At 44.1% G+C, this 20,082-nt stretch overlaps 1 protein-coding gene across 1 annotated transcript; it reads right to left on the minus strand.

The window, feature by feature from the left end:
• Positions 1-1,024: 1,024 nt before the first annotated feature.
• Positions 1,025-2,828, minus strand: LOC120655642 (AT-hook motif nuclear-localized protein 24-like). Its single transcript, XM_039933566.1, has one exon. It carries the CDS (start codon positions 2,270-2,272, stop codon positions 1,319-1,321), a length of 954 nt encoding a protein of 317 aa, XP_039789500.1. The 5' UTR covers positions 2,273-2,828; the 3' UTR covers positions 1,025-1,318.
• Positions 2,829-20,082: the final 17,254 nt, after the last annotated feature.

Consider the following 20,082-nt stretch of genomic DNA (forward strand, 5'->3'; position numbering starts at 1 on the left):
TGCCATTACCATTTAACTCGATGGAGGGGGGCGGGGGGGGGGGGGGGGGGGGGGGGGGTTGAATATTTTAGTGGCAGCGCAATATGAACACTGGAACAATGAGGCACCGAGGTCGCACAGAGGAAGCTAGCATTTCCTTAGAGCAAAGGCAACATGAGGGGCTTAATTTGAGCTCATTCCATGTCATCTAGAGGTTCGTTTGTGAATGATCAAGGCCGGAATTATTCCTTAGTCTAAAAAAAAGACACCACTTGGAGATATATACTACAATAATCTGTTTCTTAAACTGTCTCCTATGGGGTATATGAAAATTAAATGTTTACATACAAAAAAATGATTGAAAGCTCATGAGACGTGTGCGCAAGACACGGGTTTGGCTTCAAAATCGGCTATTGTGCTTTGGTTCTCGTGTTGGAGGTGTCTCTTCTATAAGAGGCCGCGGCACTCTCTCACCTCATTTCTCTCTAATCGACGGATGCTGATATGGACAAGCTAATAAACTCTTATTGTACCTGCTCTTAAAGAAATGGAACCGTAAAGGTGCGTTGGATTGAAGTTACTTCACTGCTACTTGGCCTGCAGAACATGCATGATGGTGCATGGCAATTGGGTACTGCTACAGAGTTTCAGTTATTCTCGGAGTCAGTGTCCATGGGAGTGTGGGTAGCGATGCAGGAATTGTAGCATGCGATGATGATGGTGGTGCCGTCGTGGTGGTACCGGTGTCAGGACTAGGCACTTCTCGTACCGATCAAACCTTCACTTCCAAGACTTGGAAGTAAGGGAAGTTTGCACAGCAGGCAAGGGTAAAAAAGTACACACATCTCTTTCCACATGCCCCCCAGGCTTATCTCATCATTTTATCCCTAGCTGCTTTGTTCCCAGCTTCCTAATCTCCCTCTCTTGTTCCTAGCTACTACCTTCTTCCAAATCGTGTGTCGATCAAGCAAGGGATAATGTGGCAGTTCATGAAAGGAAAAATGCTAGACTTAAACAATTAGCTTACTCCGTACTTATGTACTATGCAGGAAAGAAATAAAAAGATCATTATATGGGTACAAAAACCCCGGCCTCAAGTCAACAGCAAGATTAGTTGTGACACAAGAAATAGCCAAAGCAAATGATAGGGATCGAGCTACATATTCTGAAACAATCTTAAGATAACTTCTAATAATTAACATCAGAAATCGTATGCATAATTCCCACGGAAATTCTCCACGATGCGACTCCAAGTGAAGATGTAAGAAAGCTATCACTTAACCTTCTAAGTTGCCCGGACTACCAGATTCCGAGAATTCGCCGTGTGCCTCATCAATTATTAGAACGGCGCCGGACGGCCACCAGTGGCGCCCGGGTTCCATCCGTAGGCTGCATCCGGTGGCAGCTGGACGTTGCCCAGCAGATTCGGTGGCAGTCCCTGGAAGAGGCTTGGGTCGACAGATCCGGCCAGCTGCGCTGCTTGCTGCGCACCGGCGAGAATCCCGGCGCTGTCGGCCTGTGCTTGGGCGGCGAGCATGTCGTCCTCCTCCAACGGCAGCCTCTCGTATACGGCGTTCGCGAAAGAGGCCGCCATTATCACCACCGGCCCAGCTGCTGTCAGCGCGCCCACGACGCTGCCACCCACCACTTGCCCCTGCCCCCCGGCAAGGTACACGGTGAGCCCTGTGGCTTCGGGTGGCGCGGGCGGCGGGAGAAAAGAGCCGGAGAGGGAGAGGATCTCAAATCGGCCGTGGAGGGCAACGACTGCACCTTGGGAGGCCGGCTGCCGCAGGGTGACGTTGGTCACGGTGCCCGCGCCACTGAGGACGCAGACGCCACGCTGGCGGCGGCGCGCGAACGCCGTGATGCTTTCAGAGATGTCGCAGCCGCCAGCGACCTCCATGACGTGCGTCCGGAGCGTGTTGGCGCTGTCCCTCGTGATGATGATTGGTGGCTTCGGTTTGTTCTTGGACCCCGCCGGCCGGCCCCTCGGGCGGCGCGGGGTGGTCTCTCCGCCCTCTGGCCCGCCACCAGATGGGGGAACCAGCGCCAGCTCGTCACCTCCGCCGCCACCGCCACTTCCGTTGCCGTTGCCGCTGTTCTCGTCATCCTCATGGTCTCGATTGGTGCCGCGGCCGCCGAACAGCCCCGGCGTGCCGCCACCCTGGTCATCCTCGGTCTTGAGCTGCAGCTGGTGGTGATGCTGCTGCTGCTGGAGATGGTGATGGAAGTCACGGGTGTTGAACGGCGGAGGAAGATGGTGACCGTGCATGGATGCCGCGACCGGATCCATCCTCGCGGGCTAGCTTGGTTATTCTTTCCCTCCCGGCTATAGCTCTCTCCTCTCGCGCCCTCTTTCTTTTTCTTGCGAGATCTTTTTTTTTGGTGCCCTCAATCTTATCTGCTAACAAATCTCTGAAGTGGTAAGGAACGACGAAACCTACGAGATGGAACAGTGGCAACGAAAGCAAAGGGAGGAGTAAAGAAGGAGGCCTGGGAGGAGCAGAACAATTAGCCAATTATTATGGGAGGAAAGCCAGGAGAAGGAGCTGAGTGCATGGCTGGGCTATGGTGGTGTGGTGTGGTGTGTGTGGGAGGGCTGCGAAAAGGAACGAGACGGAAAGAAACACGGCGCCCTGCCCCTTCTTTTCTTGCTCGCTCTCTCCACTTTGCCGCTCGATTAGAATAATGATAGGTGGGAGGGAGGAGGAGAGGGACGACGCCACCACCACCACAGCTACTACCCCTCACCAGATACCAGACAAAGCGAGGGAGGGGGCAAAGGCACTTCTCATGTCAACAACTTCTCAGCTGATTCTAGGGCATCTAACTAGACTCCTAGCTACACCTTTTTTCCTCCTCCTCCCTCTATTTCTCTCTCTCTCTCTCTCTCGGGTAAGCATTTCTCGTCTCCCTCTTTTTCCGGTAGATGCCACGCTGACCGCCCCCACCCCCTCTTTTGATATGTGTGGGTACAAAAAAAATGTTTCTTGATATGTGTGGGTACAAAAAAGTTGTTCATAAGTTATATATGGATCAAGAAGTACAGTTCTATATATGTACTGGTGTGCAGTCCGGAATGTATTTTTCTCCCAAGCATCACATCTATCCAATCTCTAAAGTCTAAAGTTCAGCGTACGTCTAGATGTGACTGACCGGGTCGAGTTTAAGCTGAGCCTGATGTGACATGCAAAGTTTCGGTCTACTCAGTGAATAGCATAGTGGTCAGATTGTTTTTATGTTTTGTTTTTTAATGCAAGTAGGGTTCATGTCAGCTAATATATGAGCAAATGAATTGGTCCGTCGTCTGAATACAGTCTAATTCTGCGTGTTAGTAAGACTGGACTAGTCACCTCCAAACGAAAATGATTTGGTCGGTACGACCGCGTCGTAGAGCCGTTGCACGATCCACATCACTAAGGTCAACTTCACATGCATAGAGATGGAATCCGGGATGAACCTATGTTCAAATTTCTCCATTAGTACAGAAATGGTTTGTTCTGGCGCCTCCGATGTACAGCGCTGGCGGTTGGTTTTGGTCATCACCAGCACAAATGGGCAGGGCCAGCCGTAACCACCATCCATTTGTACTAGTGCTCCCTATCTTTTTTTCTCTACCTTAATTTGGCCTGAATTTACATATGGAATCTTCCGGTTGACCTTATGCCACAAGCTACATGATAGGTACCTAGTTGACGCGACATGCCATAAAATAAACTTGTACACTGATGGGGGGGGGGGGGGGGGCGCTGGGGCTCGCGCGCAAGAGAGTGATCATCACAGTGCTAGAGAAATAGAGAATTAGCATTCCCAGGAGCAGGCAGCAAATTGACGCTACTGTTTCACAGAAAGGAAGAAAACGAGAGAGGCTACCACAATTATGCCCCCCCTTTGGTCATACCATGCATGTAGTGTACTACAGATCTTCTCAATGATATATTGTAGCATGACAGCGACCAGCTCGAGTTTCATTGGGATGGGATATTCCAAAGCAAGGCTCCATTGTTTTGAAGCAGCATGGTCCCTGACTGAAAAGTTAGTTTAATTAGTCCATCATACATGGGCTGATCGATCCAGTCCAGTTCCAGCTACACATCCAGAGCTTAGCCTCTTGTAGGCACGCACGCACGCACAACAGCAAACCATGGCACCTTGTCGTTGCCGGTTATTCAGGACGGACGTACATGACCCGCCGGCAGGTCCAGGTCCAGCCACCCAACGCCCCTTAATCAGCTCTCAGACAGGCTGGCTTTGGGGAGTCGCGAACCCTAACTAATAATCAATCATGCATGCTCGGAGCGGAGCAGCAGGCCCTCTCCCGGTGTGGCCACCCACTCCATGCCCCTCTCGCCCAAAAGACTAAATTGCCATTGTCGTCGTATCGCTGTCCCATTGGTCCGACTTGAAAGGTGAGGCCACTTAAAATTATGCCGACCAGATGGATTAACCAGTTTCTTAATCCCCTCGGTTAGCGCGTAGCTAACCGCTGATTAAACAATGGGGGTGCTCCTGCCCGGTCCCCAAGCTAGCTGCTAACGAGCTCAACAATCAATGTGTCGTTACTCATTAGCCTGTATAGTAGTATTATGCGTCTAGCGTTGAGACGACTCATACGGTACGAAAGCTCCGGCCCTGTTCTCGTCGCTCGATGATCCTTTCTGATGGATCGTGCTTGGCTGCTTGCATTGCTAGCTTGACTGCGACTGATGACTTGCATTCTAGAGTTCTTAGCGGTATCCTACAAAAAATGTGAAAGCTCATACCTTTTTTTCTTGCACCGTTATTTACTTGGCTCAACTGTCTTGCTGTATATTGACTGAAACGCAACTTTTTCACTTGCGACATGGTCTTGATCGATGATACGGTGTTGTAGATGGTTTGGGGACATTTTTTTCAATGTAGTTCTTCAGGCTTCAATACACCATTGACTAATTTAATGAATTATATCCGATTGCATTATTTTCACATTGATGCGTGACTGCAAAATTCCACGTCAACCACCACCAATATTTTAGATGCCAAATGCCCATCTCTATCGAGTTTCCGTGATGCAAAACTATATAACTAAAATAATGATGCGAGTACCAAAGTGTGTACTAGTAATTCATTGGTCAAATATATATATGTTCATATCCATCATGAAAATCATGCACTTTCATCGGAAAAGAACTCAACAGGACTCGCATTCAAATTTTAGGTTTACCAGGAAATACTGTATCATTTACTTTTCTTACTGTATGACCGAAAGTTTATAGAGACTGCTCTAAAAAATGAAACAAATTAAATTAAAGCTATAGATCTACACAAGGCCCGATGAAAAGTTTCTCCTCCAGAAGCGTACCTTCAGACCTATTTTTTCTTTTCAAGCATGGCATGCACTAGCTAGGTCGAGGTTTCACAATCAGCCTTTTTTAACATATAAAAACTGATACACCTACAGGATCTGATACTAAGACAAATTCTTTTATTAGCAGAAGCAAATGTGTCTGTTAATTGCATTGTTCTATATATATGCATGTAACTAAATAAACACGGTGATATGTATTTATAATTTAAATCTTGGTTATATGAGTACTAAATATATAGCTCATTTTATCATTTGGTTATATGAGTACTTAATAACATATAGTTGTAACAAGCACAAAGCTCTTCATCAATTTGTGTTAGAATTTTGGCAATTTGTTAGAACATTAAGTACATATAGTGAAACAATATACAATTTGAGAAAAGTTTGTTACTACGGTTTTGTGGTTTATAGGTTATATATATGTATGCATGTGATAAACTTATTATGCTCGAATTTTTTTAGTCGTTTGTCCAAGGATATACGTTCATGGATTCTGTTGCAGAGATGGATCCATAAACTACGAGAGAAACAAGTATATATATTACTCATGGTGAAAGACAAGTACATGTCTATTGCTTAAATAATCCGGAAAAAAAGTCTATTGCTTAAATAGCAAATCACCAATGATGATCTAATAGGTCATAAAGTATACGCAAGCTAGAGATCTGGGGAAGTGCACATGAATGCTGAACTTCAGTTCATGTGATTATTACTATGTCCTCCTTTTTGCAAGTATATTGGAATATAATCCTGATCACAGTCCATGTGTCCTTTAAAATTATTTCAGACTAGCTTTCGGTTTAATTAGTTATGGATATAAGTCTCTAGTGTGTTCACACATGTGGAAGGAAGTCACCACCGGTCTCGGGCTGTTTGCCGAGTGTCCAGAACACTGGGCAAAGACCCTTTTGCACTCGGCAAAGGGTTTTCCGTGCGCAGCACTAGGCAAAGGTCACTCAGCGAAAAATGTGACGGCGAAGACGATTTTGCCGAGTGCCTTTTTTGGGGCACTCGGTAAATGTTTTACCGAGAGCACAAAATACTCGGCAAAATAAAGCTAGGCAATCGGAAAAGCGCCGTTGACGGCGGTTTTGCCGAGTGCCAGATGGGAAGGCACTCGGCAAAGAAGCATGCTTCACCGAGTGCCGCCCATCTGGCACTCGGCAAACACATGATATTCGCCGAGTGCCTCTTATTTGCCACTCGGCAAACACACGATCTTCACCGAGTACCAGAGCATTTACACTCGGCAATGGCCAAATCTTCGCTGAGTGCCAGCATATTTACACTCGGCAAATTAGTTTCCAGGTGCCACCTCATGGTCACTTTGCCGAGTGCTATAGTAAATGCACTCGGCAAAGTGACAATTTCTTTTTTTTTTGCTTGTTTTCTGTTGTTTACCATACCCAAACATTCAAACATCAAATATAACACAATTTATACATTGCATGAAGTTATTAAAACATATATATCACACAAATACGACACCGAAATCACAAATATCGCTAGGTACATATGACAAGTTCACAAATAAGATAAGTAGTACAAATATCACAAATACGACAAGTTCAACACCGATGCAACAAGTCCAATGTTTCCGGTCACATAATAACAAGTCTAACCAACAAGTTCAACACCGGTACAAGTCCGACAAGTCGAAATACCTTCACCGGTCAGATCCGGATCCCCAAGCTGGCCATTGCGCAACCGGTGAGTGCTCGTCCGAGTGCTCATTCGATGCTGCCCCCGATTGATTCTGCAAATAGGAGAAGATACAAGATTACATATCTGAGTCAATATTTATTGTATGCGCATGCAAGCAAAAAAATTCGTACTCACAGGAGTGATTGCAGGTCGTGCAGGAAGATAAGTGATCGGTGCAAATGTCATTTGTGGCACCGTAGGCGGCGGTCGATAGTTTACAGACACGCCAAGACCTTGAATGTTGGCAAACATCTACTACATCTGTTGTTGCGAGGCCTTGTGCCTCTGCCGCTCCGCTTCAATCATCTGCTGCCGCTTCTGGTGCCACCTCAACTCCTACTCCTTCCACACCTTGTGCCACCTCAACTCCTGCTCCTCCCTCAGCTTCCGCTCCTGCTCCAATCTCGTCTCGATTGCGTTAAAAGCAAAGACCAACAATTTAAATAGAACTAACCTAGAGTGTGCACACGCTGGCCACTGAAGTCTCAGGCTGAGGGCGTATGGGCGGAGTCGAGTCAGTGGTCCTTGCCCGAAGTTGCGAGAGAGTGGGCGTACTGGCCATGTCGACTAGGCTGTTAGCGATCCAGTACTGGCCGTGCTTCTTGCCTCCTCCTGCCCTCATGATGGCTTCTCCAAAAAGTGACACGGTGGGCGAATCCCAGGTCTCCCCGTGGAGCGCCCTTCCCATCTCCGTGTACTTAGTGATGCAGATGTGGACGCTGGGGTTGCTGTAGGCCTCTGGTGGGTCCGCCGGGTTGCAAAATTTAGCATTATAAAGAATGAAAAAATGAGTTCACTTACACAAACCTCCTGGTACTCGGAGAGGCTATAGCCGCCTTGATGATGTGGTGGTCCCGACATCATCAATGGTGCTCTCGGCATAAGCTATGCTTCTTGGTCCACTCCTCGCAGATCCACTTGCCCACCATCATAGTCTAGCATGCGCCCTTGCCGGCGCACCAGTTTGGAGGCACCTAAACGTAATGAAGTGTATGACATATTGTAATATCAAATTCAAGAGAAATTAGTAGAGATGGTATTTATTGACCTTTAAGTACTGCTCCCGCGTGAGAAAGAAATTCCTTGCTTCTTCTTTCTTGACCGAGCATTTTTCGTAATCGGCGCAGTATGAAATGATGGCCTGAACACGCGCCTCGTAGTGCACGTCGATCATCAGTTTGTAACAAGCTATGCGAGCCACCTGATTCGCCAGGGCCTCTTGACCTTCCACGCACCTGTAGAAATCCTGCATATAGACTCGATAATTGCAATCATTATTCTAGAAATTGAAACAAAATGCGATATATTGACCATTTTAGTGCGAGGATGACTTACCCACAATTCCCTGACCACCCGCCTCGCTTTGGTGCTGAAATTCCTACCTTCCTGATCTTCTGTTTCCGGGACGGCGATGTAGTGGTCCCACGTGTAGGCCGGCTCCAGGACCACGGGAAGTGCAACCTGCACAGAAGACCCAAGATACAATTGGGCTTCCGTTTGTGGTCACCTGGCTGCACCAGGATCGAATTCCTGCAAAAGTGTTTAAGATAAAGTTTTAGTTAGTATTGTGATTTTCAACATATTACATAAAAAAGAAGTAATAACATACTTACCGAGGCCCTGATGGTCGAATAATCGGCCGTCTCACTAGAGGTATATATCAGTCGTTGAAGGAGTTGCAACTGTACACGCAACCACACCTCCTTCGTACCTCCTGCCACCCCCTCCTCCTCCCCCTACTCGCGCTCGTCGTCATCCTCCTCCTCCTCCTCCTCCTCCTCATCCTCATCCTCTACAAGAGAAGGTGTCCTATCCCTCCTTCTCCTACCCCTACCCTCCTCCACCACATCTCCCACTACCTCCTCATCCACCTCCCCCTCTCCCTCTCCCTCCCCCTCCTCCACCACCTCTCCATCCACTACGGCTCCCGGACGCCTCTAGTGCATCGGACCCCTCAGTTGCCGCTCGCCGTTCATCACTGTCCTTGTACAAGGTGCTCAGGAAACTCATGTTGCCACTGCCTGGCATCTTTGTTTAATTACCTACAATCAAAAGGACTGAACGAATCAGCAAAGATAAACAATACTTAAAAATAGATGCAAATGAAGAAACATAACTATAAATTAACATAATATATATTAAATAGTGTGAATCATACATGTATTAGAAGTAGTCATTATAATCGGGATTAGGTAGATCGTAATCCTCATCATCACTATCAGCTACGTCAACATAACCAGCAGTATCCGAAGGAAGAATGTCGTCTTCATTGTCTCTGCCTAAACGTAGTTGCTCTAGTAATGGCAAGTCATGAATATTTGCAACCTCATCTTCAGCTTTCTCGTCAACAACCATTTCATTGTCGACTTCCATTCCGATCACGTCGGATAAGTCTATCTCGAAACTCCCTTCCATCCCATCTTCTTGAAAGAACTCTCTTTCATTGTTGTAATCTTCATTGTTTGGGACAAGCAGTTTATCATGTGGCGATACTTTGTACACAACATCCCAACCCCGAAGACGTTGGTTGGTTTGGCATGGGTATGAGAGATAATAAAGTTGTGTGGCTTGTTGAGCCACAATGTAAACATTATCACCTGGTAATGTTGAATCCTGTCGAATTTTGACTAGGTCAACATTAGGGGTATGCCTCGTTAATGTAGGATCAAATCAATGGCATTTGAAAATGACTGGAGTGAGTGGTACGGAACCATGAAACTTGAGTTCGTATATTTCTTCAACTCTTCCATAATACTCGACTCCATATTGGCCTAGCGTAAAAATTCCGGTATTAGTGGTTCTTCGATTGGGCCGACTCTGCTCGGATCTCGTTGTGTGGAAGCGATATCCATGTCATAAACGTTAAATGACTTGACCCTATAGCTAAAGCCATCAGCAACCTATATCAACTCGCCACTCATAGACGAATTGGCTTGGCCTTGCAAGCGCAAGCAGCATAGTTTGTCATATTGTTCGAACCATGAAACGAAATAGGACTATGAATTGAAGACTACCTTCTGTTGAAACCAATAAATGAAATCGGGTTGTGAATTTCCCGTGTAGTTTTTAAGAAGAGCCTCCGATTCCATCTGGGTCGGAGCCCTTGAGCGACGCCAGAAATGATGATGAAATTCCCTGTATCTAACATGATAAAGGGGGTTGGATGCTGAATAGTGGAAACTCGTGAACAGGTTAGCTGAGAACTTACGCAATGTACGGCTCCACCTCGGAAAGGTTGGTCAACAAGTATAGCATGATATAGCGCCACTCTTCATGATTCAGGGTCTTGTACCTCGCATCACTTGCACTTCCAAGTTGTCCTTGGAATATGCTGAGACTCGATTCATTATTGCTAGTATTGTAACGAGGGGTGGATTATGCACGCTGGGAAGCCTCTCACCATATTATTTAGTTGTGGAGTTTGTGATAGAGCCAGAGTGCCCGATCTTTCGGTGAGTGGCGATAAATTCGACTTGGCGGAAGATGACCCTCACGATCCGACTACGATGAGCGAACCCGAAGCGCCAATGCAATCGCTGAACCAACTCCCTGTGGTTACCGACCTTGTTGATGCAAGATCAGCCTGATCACGAAGATCGTTTCCTGTCCGCAATCGAAGAACGAACAAGAAAAGGATGCGAGCAATCTGATTATCTCTCGAAGGTGGAGTTCTGAATACACGAGGACAGCGCTGATTTGCGCGTGTTCAAGAGTAGCTAAATCTAGATGTAAAACAAAACTCGAGTCTGAATTGAAAAGAAACCTCTCTCTAAATAGAGGGAGAGGGGGCGCAACCCCTAGGGAAGGGCGGCCAGGAGATGGGGGCGCCGCCCCTGGTGTCCAGGGCAAAGGGGGAGGGCGCAGCCCTAGGCGCCCACACAAGGGCCTCTGTTGGGCCAGCTTCTATTCTTCTGGGCCTTCATTCTTCAGTAGCATGACGAAGTTCAGTTCTCTTGCACGGGCCCGAGTGATTGGCCCAGAAGGTGGCGCCTGGGGTGGAGGTGCATCTGGAGACGCTGGAGAAGGTGCTGCTGGTGTAGACGTACTCGTGGTGTCCTCATCAGTTTGACACCTCCTCTAGACTATATGCCTCTACAATTGAAGCTTCAATTTTGCATTTATTTTTGCATTTTGTTCGAAGAACCTTTTGACATCTCTCAATTTAATAGCACCAACGGGACTGCATAGCCCCCCATTTGTGCCTCACACGGAAGGTATAAAAGCAAATGCTGCATCATATTGAAGAAGGCGGGTGGAAAGATATTCTTCAGCTTAGATAGCAACACATGAGCCATTTTTGCCCGTTGTTTGCCGGGTGTCCGTTGTTCCGGTACTCAGCAAAGGGATATATACCGTGTGCCCGTTGTTTGCCGAGTGCCTAAGGGCTGGCACTCGGCAAAGGGTTTGTTTGCCGAGTGCCCGTGGTTTGGCACTCGCAAACCATGTGGGTTTCGGTAGTGAGTAATATATGCAAGTAAAAAATTGCATGTCTTAATGTTTGTCTTTGTCTAGTAGTGTTGTATATCTCTAGTCTAGTTGCACTGCTAGTTAGCAACCTTGAGCGTTTGTGCCCCCCTGTTTTATCTCTTTAATCTTCTGTCAAATCATGTCATTTATTTATGCCCTTATCGGTGCAAATATTGGCTACTTTAATTGACTCCAGGATGCATCCATTGATTCGTCCACTAGTCTGAAAGTAAGAAGGATCCAATAAAAATGTTAGGAAAAAATCTTTGAATTTAAAAAACTGTTATTATGATTTGTTGTTGCCAGGCATAATGTCAGCATGAATATAAGGTCTAGAAATTTTCCTAGCCCTAACCGTGTGTGGGTCATGCTATATGCTACTCTAACTTTAAATTCATTCTTGAAATTTTCATTTCAAAATAAATTTATGTCCGCATAGTCTTACAATGCACCTTCCTATTAACGTATTTCTAGAAACATGACATACGAACATTGTTGAAGAAACATGATATAGCTATTTGCAGGCTCTTAATCCCTATCCATGCCGGTTACAGACGGCAGGAACTTAACAACATAGATGGAGGTTGGTTATCCATGCCCCAGTTAGGATGCCAGCATGCATGCATGAGTATCATCACTACGGAGACTAGTTGCCCATACGGGCACTACAAGAAAAATAAGCAATCGTCCAACACGTTAGTACCGGACGCATTTTTCGTCCGGTACTAACATGCGAAATTAGTACCAGGTATAAATTTTTGCGTCCTCGAATGCCATTTAGTACCGGTTGGTAACACCGGTACTAAATATCATCTTTTAGTACCGGTTGATATTTTGGCCCGGTATTAAAATGTCTTTTAGTACCGGTTGGTCCTCGAATGTATGTTCTTGTCCAATTGTGTCAACCAAAAGCGCATAGAGTGAAACTTAGAGCTCAAGCAAAAGATATACAAAGGGCATCATCACTGCAGGACCATTTGTACCGGGCGGGAACCCCCAGTTAGTACCGGTTCTGTGCCGGTACCATCCCGTCAATACTAAATGCATCTGCAGTAGTACCGGCCGGGCTGACCATTACAAAAATGACAAATTTAGTACCGGTTAGTAACACCAACCAGTACTAAATTGCTCGCCACGCGGAGGCATTTGAGGCGGCAGTTTAGTACTGGTCGGTGTTACCAACCGGTACTAAATTCTTTTTCTTTGTTTGCTTGTATTTCCTTTCTTTTCTTTTTTAGTTTTAATTTGAATTCCTATCCATTTGCATATACTAGAATTCATATTTGTATTCAAACTCCTATCTAGCAAAGCAAGGACTACATATGTATTATATACATATAATGTATATACACTTAAAATATTTCAAATACTTCAAGTAATAATGCACACTTGCATCAAATTTACAAGTTTACCTACGCTTGTCCTATAATCTGCATAAAATTCTCAGTTAGGATCTATAACCTCATCCAGCAAGACTCCACAGATTGCTTCTTGAATTGCCCTGATTCTTTCCGATTTGATGAGGTCCTCTTTCATGTGCCAAATCTACACGTGTAAACTTCAATATTTTTCATCGATACATATATGGAATGAAATGCAAGGAATTATTACTAATTTTATACGTACATCAAATTCTTGTTACGACATTCTCTTTTTGCCGCAAAATGTGTGGATGAACTCACATACATAGTAGCCACACATAGGTTCGTTCCTTCCGCCTATCTCAAACAATATATATAGATGGATTATGAAATATTTGTGGTGTTTAAAGAAGTGACAATAGATGTGCGATATGTATTCATATCGGAAAGTCAAGTTTAAAATGAAGATCACACGGCTTATCTTTGACTCTTATGTGTTTCCCGAGGAAGTGAGCCCATGCATTTAGGAGGATGTCTATGAGGTTTTGATAATCTGTCGTTGGTTTCCTCAAAGAGTTGAACACCACAACTTGTCCCCACAACTTGTCCCCGATCGATCTCGATATAGAGCAAGATCCAGTGAAACCTGCTGATACACATATATAGATGTAATGCTGGATATACTTATTATTAAATTGAAGGGATGAAAGGGATTCTATGTACTCACTTGAAATTGTACTGCAGCAGTAGTGAAACCTTCTCATTATTGATTCTGCTTTCTATAGTCACCCGAAGCTGCCAAGGCTGAGAATTGATGCTACACAGACCATCACTGATGCAGCCGCTGGTCGAGTACCTACAAGCCCATCGCATGCAACGTCGGACACCCCTGATTCTTTGATACTGGGGATGGTCAATGAGGAGGTGGGTGCTGGGCGCCAGCAGGCAGGTGTTGGGTATTTTACCGTCACGAATAAATTCGCAAGCGCACGGATACCTTTGTAGCTTTCACCTTAGAGTATTCCAAGAGTTATCGGATCCACAGGGAACATGTGTGCACTAAATTCTATTCTAGTCGGTCCAAGGACACACCGAGATAGGTAGAAGGGTAGAGAGGATTCCTAAGATAGCACTATAGCTGAGTTAAAAGTCGATCTCTCAGGCACAATACTTGCTTCAGGCACCATCTTACACTTGGCCTGCCAGGCGACTCCGGCCAACAGCTCTATGCTATATCCGAACATTGAGGATTACAAAGAGACCAATAGGGCTGTCACCACCTACGACCTACCTCTAACAAAGCGTGGGATATAAGGCAAACGAAGGATAACCCCTAGACTAGACACCACATCTACGCTATTGATTACTACTGCATTCTAACAATGTATGGATCCCCGTAGCAAACTACATCACTCTCTATGAATACAGAGCAACAAACCCGCGAGTAAGAGAACTGATCTCACTCGATACAAGCACTACTAGCTTCTGTTGTACCAAGTAAATACTAGAGATAGGAACCATGAATACTTACTAAAACCAGAAGAATGTAGTAGCATTCATAGAGGTACAAGCTAGGAGAAGAATGCTGACACCCCGACATGTCTCCCGAACTACTCTCTCACTCTCGTAGAGGTACAGTTTGGAGAAGAGTGCCGAAGACCGGGCCCCTCTTGAGTACCTCTACCTCTAACCTTTGCAACACAACTCTAAACTAAAGAGGAGGCTTGTTGAGTACTTGATGGATGTCCCTTATTCTCACCCCCTCTCATATTTATGGAGGGGAGCAAAGGGGGCTTCTCGGCCATGTTTCAGCAGGGGAGGCACCTAGAACCGCCTTAAGGAAACCTCCACAAAGCTGTACGGCAAAGGGGAAAGTCAGTGGCATAGATCATTGGTTGCCGACCGGGGTGGTCAGCCGACAGGTGTCTGGCCCCTAACCGGTGTCTGGCCCCTAACCGGCCCAATTTTTGCTGGGAGATTGCCATATGTCCCCTAATCCCATTTCCGCATGCCTAAGCTTCTAGTTTGTCAGTTTACTTGTCCATGTGGGCACTTTGATCCATGCGACGCCACCTATCGTGCTCTGATTGGTCGACGCCCTTTACCTTGGATTGAGGAATGTGTTTCCTTACTCATGGGGTGTGTCTTCTACCTTACTTCACCTACGTACAAATATTTACCAACACTTAAGGAAATGGTTAGTAATAAACACCTACCACTAGGTTAGTGTTGACCTTTCATGTATTTATGCAGTATTTGACGCCTAAAATTGGTACTTAAGAGTCGTCAACAACTCCCCCACACTTAGCTTTTGCTCGTCATCGAGTAAAGGAGAAAGGACTAAGGTAGAACATAAATTCCAAAGGTGTGAAGCAAGCATATGAGATATTCCAACCCATACCTTGCACTTGTGAACTTTAAAGTATCTATCATACCATCTTGGGTAGTTGAGGAATGGAATGGTCTTGAATCAAATCACTTCTACTCATGTCAAGTAGCTTGTGGTTTTTCAATAGGTTTTCAAAATAAACCTTGCTTAGCTGCTCATTTGATTCTCTCAGATCACCCAATGTGTTGATGTCCTCACCAAGGCATTTGACTTGCCTTTTCTTCACCCTACTATGGCTATACGTGGAGCTCAGGGTAGGGTATGAAAGACAAGGCATACTTGTATCACATTTATTGCAAAGTCAAAAACTAGATCTAAAGAGAAAAACAAATCACACAATCAAATCAAGATGTGCTCGTGTATGAATGTGGGGTGGATGAGATGGAAAGTCCTTTGGTAGGATCTCTCTCTATGTATAAATTATTTTGAGAGCATGTCTATCTCTTTTTTTTCATGGACCTTCATGTGCCTATTTTTTTTGGGTCGTGCTTTTTTGGCAGGCCATCTTTTCTCTCTCGCTCACTGTGGGTTATGCTTCTTTGGCATGCCATCTTTCCTCTTTTTTTAGAGATAGCCCATGTCCTTTTTTTGGGTAATAAAAAGTAGAGAGAGACCAACACATATTGTGGACCATTTTGTGGGATGGGTGGATGGTACAGTTCCAATTTCTTTTGGAAACATAGGAAGGGGGTATATGGTGTGCATGTGAATCTTTATCATGAAAGCATCAAAAGAAATCTCTCAAGGGTCATAACAATTTGACAAAGCTCAATGCAAAGACAAGCAGCATATGTGTATATGGTTTTCATGATATATCATCATATGTCTTTGGTAGGACTTTGGCATATCAAAGAGGAGCTTTGCAAAGGGTTTTCCGAATTTTAAAATCCAAGCACTTAAACAGTAAGAGAGAAGATCATCTCATCAAACCATATATCAAACATCAACTACTTATATGAGCATGCTTTCCTAAATGTTTTTGTTCACAAGCATCACAAGAATAAGCATGGAATAAAACATATGCAAGCCAACCATAAGAAACATGTGGAGCATGAGGAACACATTGATCCGTTCCATTTTTTTAGTTTGAATTTTAGTGGTTAAGAATTAAATTCATTCAAACTTATGAATCAGGGAGAAATGAGAGGTAGAGGGTGCACATACTGTCGCTCTTGAAGAAGATGGGAATCAAGGCAGTGGTGATTCAGCCAAACCACTAGGTAGTCGGCTTATTTCATTGTCCTTGCCTTGTCCCGTGTCTTGTTAGTGCAGACGATATTGTGCGATACCCTTGTGGGAGATCTCGAATATGTATGGCAATGATGATCTTGAGAGATCTCCCCCCACACTTGTGCTTGTACCTAGTGCTGCATTTAAACAAAATGGTGAAAAAAAACAATGGCTCTGCCAGTTTTAAGAACACGGAAGCCCTAAAATTTATTTGAACTAAATTTTACTCTCACCATGAGAGTTTGGTGATCCTCGGGGAACCTCCTGAAAGGGCTTTGTTTAATGTCGAAAGCAGAACTTTTTTTATAGAGCAAGGCACAAGAGCTAACACTGTTTCCAAACCATATGATAAGAGTTGGTATGAAAAGAACTTACTTGGGATACTGATGTACCTCCCCCCACAGTTGGAGTTTGCATTGCTTGGTAACAAAACTCAAGTGTGTGGAGTTCAAGTCTCCTTTCATAGTCGTTCCTTCAACAAGTCGTTCTAGGGTTTTGTAATCGGTATAGCTCATGTTCATATGTGTCGCCTGTCCGTCGTTCTCTTTGACCTCCACCTGGAATGGTTAGCGACCAAAAATACCCGAAGGATAGCTATATAGAACATGCTCTTGCTTTTATTAAATAGTGAAATAAATAAATGATAATTCTGGTTATCTCCCGGCAGTGCTTTGTTTATGGTTGTAAGCATGACTATGAGAGTTCTTGTAGCTATCATTGGTAATGGGTCCTTGTTTCATCACCAATTATTGAAGCTAGCTACAAGGATAGTGCCATAGTGAACCCACATAATCTGCAATGTTTACGATAAACATATACATCTACAACCAACCTTCTGAAGATTTTGCAGAAAAGGACTTTAAGGTGGTTGTAGTTCTCATGTGTGTACGGTGCACTAAGCGTGCCTGACTTTGGAATGGCATTGGATGAGCATGGTTTTTGTGGTATTTCAAGAGTGAAGCTCACATGCTTGTCTGTGGAATCCTTTCCCTTGGACTCCAGAGTCGGCACCTCAAAATATTCATTGGCCCATGGTGTCTCCATCTCAAGAGATTCATCATGAAAGATCATAGTTGGATCTCGATCATAGTCGAGATCAATGCATTCCAGGTCAAAGGGAAGAGGCTCTAACTCGGTCGGAGGTCTATGGGGAATCTTGAACTCAGATATATCTACGATTTCGGCAGGATCACCCTCCTCTATGAACATTTCAGCTACTTTTCCAAGGAGGGATTCTGCTGAGTCAACTAGGAGAATTCCATTTACCTCTTCAATCGGTTCATAATCAAGGGATAGTTCTTCCATAGAGTTTGTGGTTGTGGCGATCTAGGCAGAAAAGATTTCCTTGTGGCCGAACCACCCAAAATAAAACTGACTTGAGTGTAACATTATTACATGACAACTCTGATCCAACTCGCACTACTATGGTAGTTCCTCGAGTAAAGTCTCAATTAAATCCACGCTAACCGGGATCGAACAAGAAACAACTCACACGAAAGTGAGCCGAGAGTATAACACAGAGCATCTCATACATCACAGAGTTTGCAGCAGAATTTAATTATTACAAACTGGTTCTGAAAATAAGACAAGTACTACAGAGTCTTATACTACAACAGTTCTATCAAAGTTCATTATTGTAGCGGAAGGATGAAAATATAATAGCTAACGATAATATGATGTCACGATGAAGCCCATATGAGACATCAATTTGCAGACGTAGAGTTAGTGTTGGCCGGGGAAACAACCCACACCATATACCAACCCAGAGGTAAAGTAGTTAAACCAGCAAACATACCTTCAAAAGTATTACCAGAAAATAAAGCCACAACCAAGGTTGAGTATACTAATACTTAGCAAGGCTTACCCATCAATAAATATAATTAGTCCACTTAACTAGACATGCTAGACTTTTTTGGCTTGAGGGGTTTGTTTTGCCGAACAACAACTAAGCATAGGTCCTCAATTTCAGATTTTATCTTTCCATATTCTAGTTCCATTAACATTCTAAGTGAGCAACAATCTCTAAACAATCACGGTGCAAAACATTAATTATCCAACAATATTCATCATCATCATGTTTCACTTGTTACTCTATGTGACAGAAATGTTCAGTAGTCCCAAGTCGTGAGAAGCGGACGATTCGAATCGAGTTTCTTAACCTTGCAAGGCAAACCTAACACACACACATGGGAACAAAGTCACCCACACAACTTTTCCTCTTTCTTCTCATGTTGCGGGACAGGCCCACCGCCCTCGGCTACAGAGTACGCAGACTCTTCACCTGCGCATTTGCTAGATGAAATCGAAGTAAAGATGGTGGGGAGGTATGTCCCATGCCACGGTCCAATCGGGTACTTAAGCTTACCGATTACCATATTTCTCGGTATGTGGTTAGTATGTTCAAAAGCTTAACAAATTGTACCACACACTGCAGCCTTAGCAACTTTTCTCTATACTGACAAGGTCTCAACCATAAATAACATTCCCTGCCCCCGTCCGTCAACCTTATATTTGCAGTATGTGGTAAAACAGTCAGCACTTATCATCTTGCGAGCGGCAGGAAACCACACGACTTTTACTGGTCCTAATTAGTAGAGCATCTAGTCGAGCTTAACCATGGGTAATCAGTACATGGGAACCTAGGATCATGCATCTATGGTTACAATCAACTCCTGGAAACTTAAATGCACAGATAAATAAATTACAACATAGATTGCATATACTTGAAAATAATAGGTATTTAAATGCACCGGGGCTCGCCTTCCTAAGCAAAATTAGCCTTGTGCTCTTCCAAACTTTGGTCCGGGTCTTCACCATCTCTAGTTAGATTCAAATTAGATTCATGCTGCTCATTCTCAGACTCAGGAATCCACTCATACATTCCATCAGTGGGAGCAGTCGACTCTATATGAATGCAAAATCCAAGTTACTTAGTTGGTCACTTTTTCTTAATTTCCTTCACTATAAAGTTGTAGTACAACAAATATGTTCTTTCAGTGATGAACTTTGTTTAACTTATTTTACTAGGCAATCATTTATAGACTAGTTCTTAAATATACTTAACTTCATAAAGTGAACTGGGTGGTTGTTTTTATTTCAAGTCAATACATATAAGGACATTTGACAATTTCATTTCAGGAGCTAAGAACAGTTTCTGGTGCTATAAAGTTTACACACTGTAGCAAATGTAATCATGAACCTGTAGCAAAAATTTCAGCTGCAAAAAGTAAAGCATGTAGGCATGACAAATCACTTAAACAGAGCACTCTAATAATAAGATGGAATAATTCAGAGCAATATACAACAGTTCTGATGCTTTAAATTTTACAGAGTGTTCTACACATGATCCTGAACATATTGTAAATTTACCAGAATTTTCTAAGCATGAATCAGGAACAATAAATTTGACAAATTTTAATCACCTATAACAAGATTAAAATCTAGAGGGAGTTCTGGAGTATTTATGGGTCTCAAATTATTACCAGATCCAACTCTAATCATAAACATGTTTCAGTAAAAATATCAACCATTTTTGCTAATAGAAACTTCAGTATTGCATTTATTAACTTAGCACATGAATAAATATTGAGCTACATTCTGTGAGA

Source organism: Panicum virgatum, chromosome 1N, assembly GCF_016808335.1.
Source record: "Panicum virgatum strain AP13 chromosome 1N, P.virgatum_v5, whole genome shotgun sequence".
In the NCBI taxonomy this organism is placed as follows: Eukaryota; Viridiplantae; Streptophyta; class Magnoliopsida; order Poales; family Poaceae; genus Panicum; species Panicum virgatum.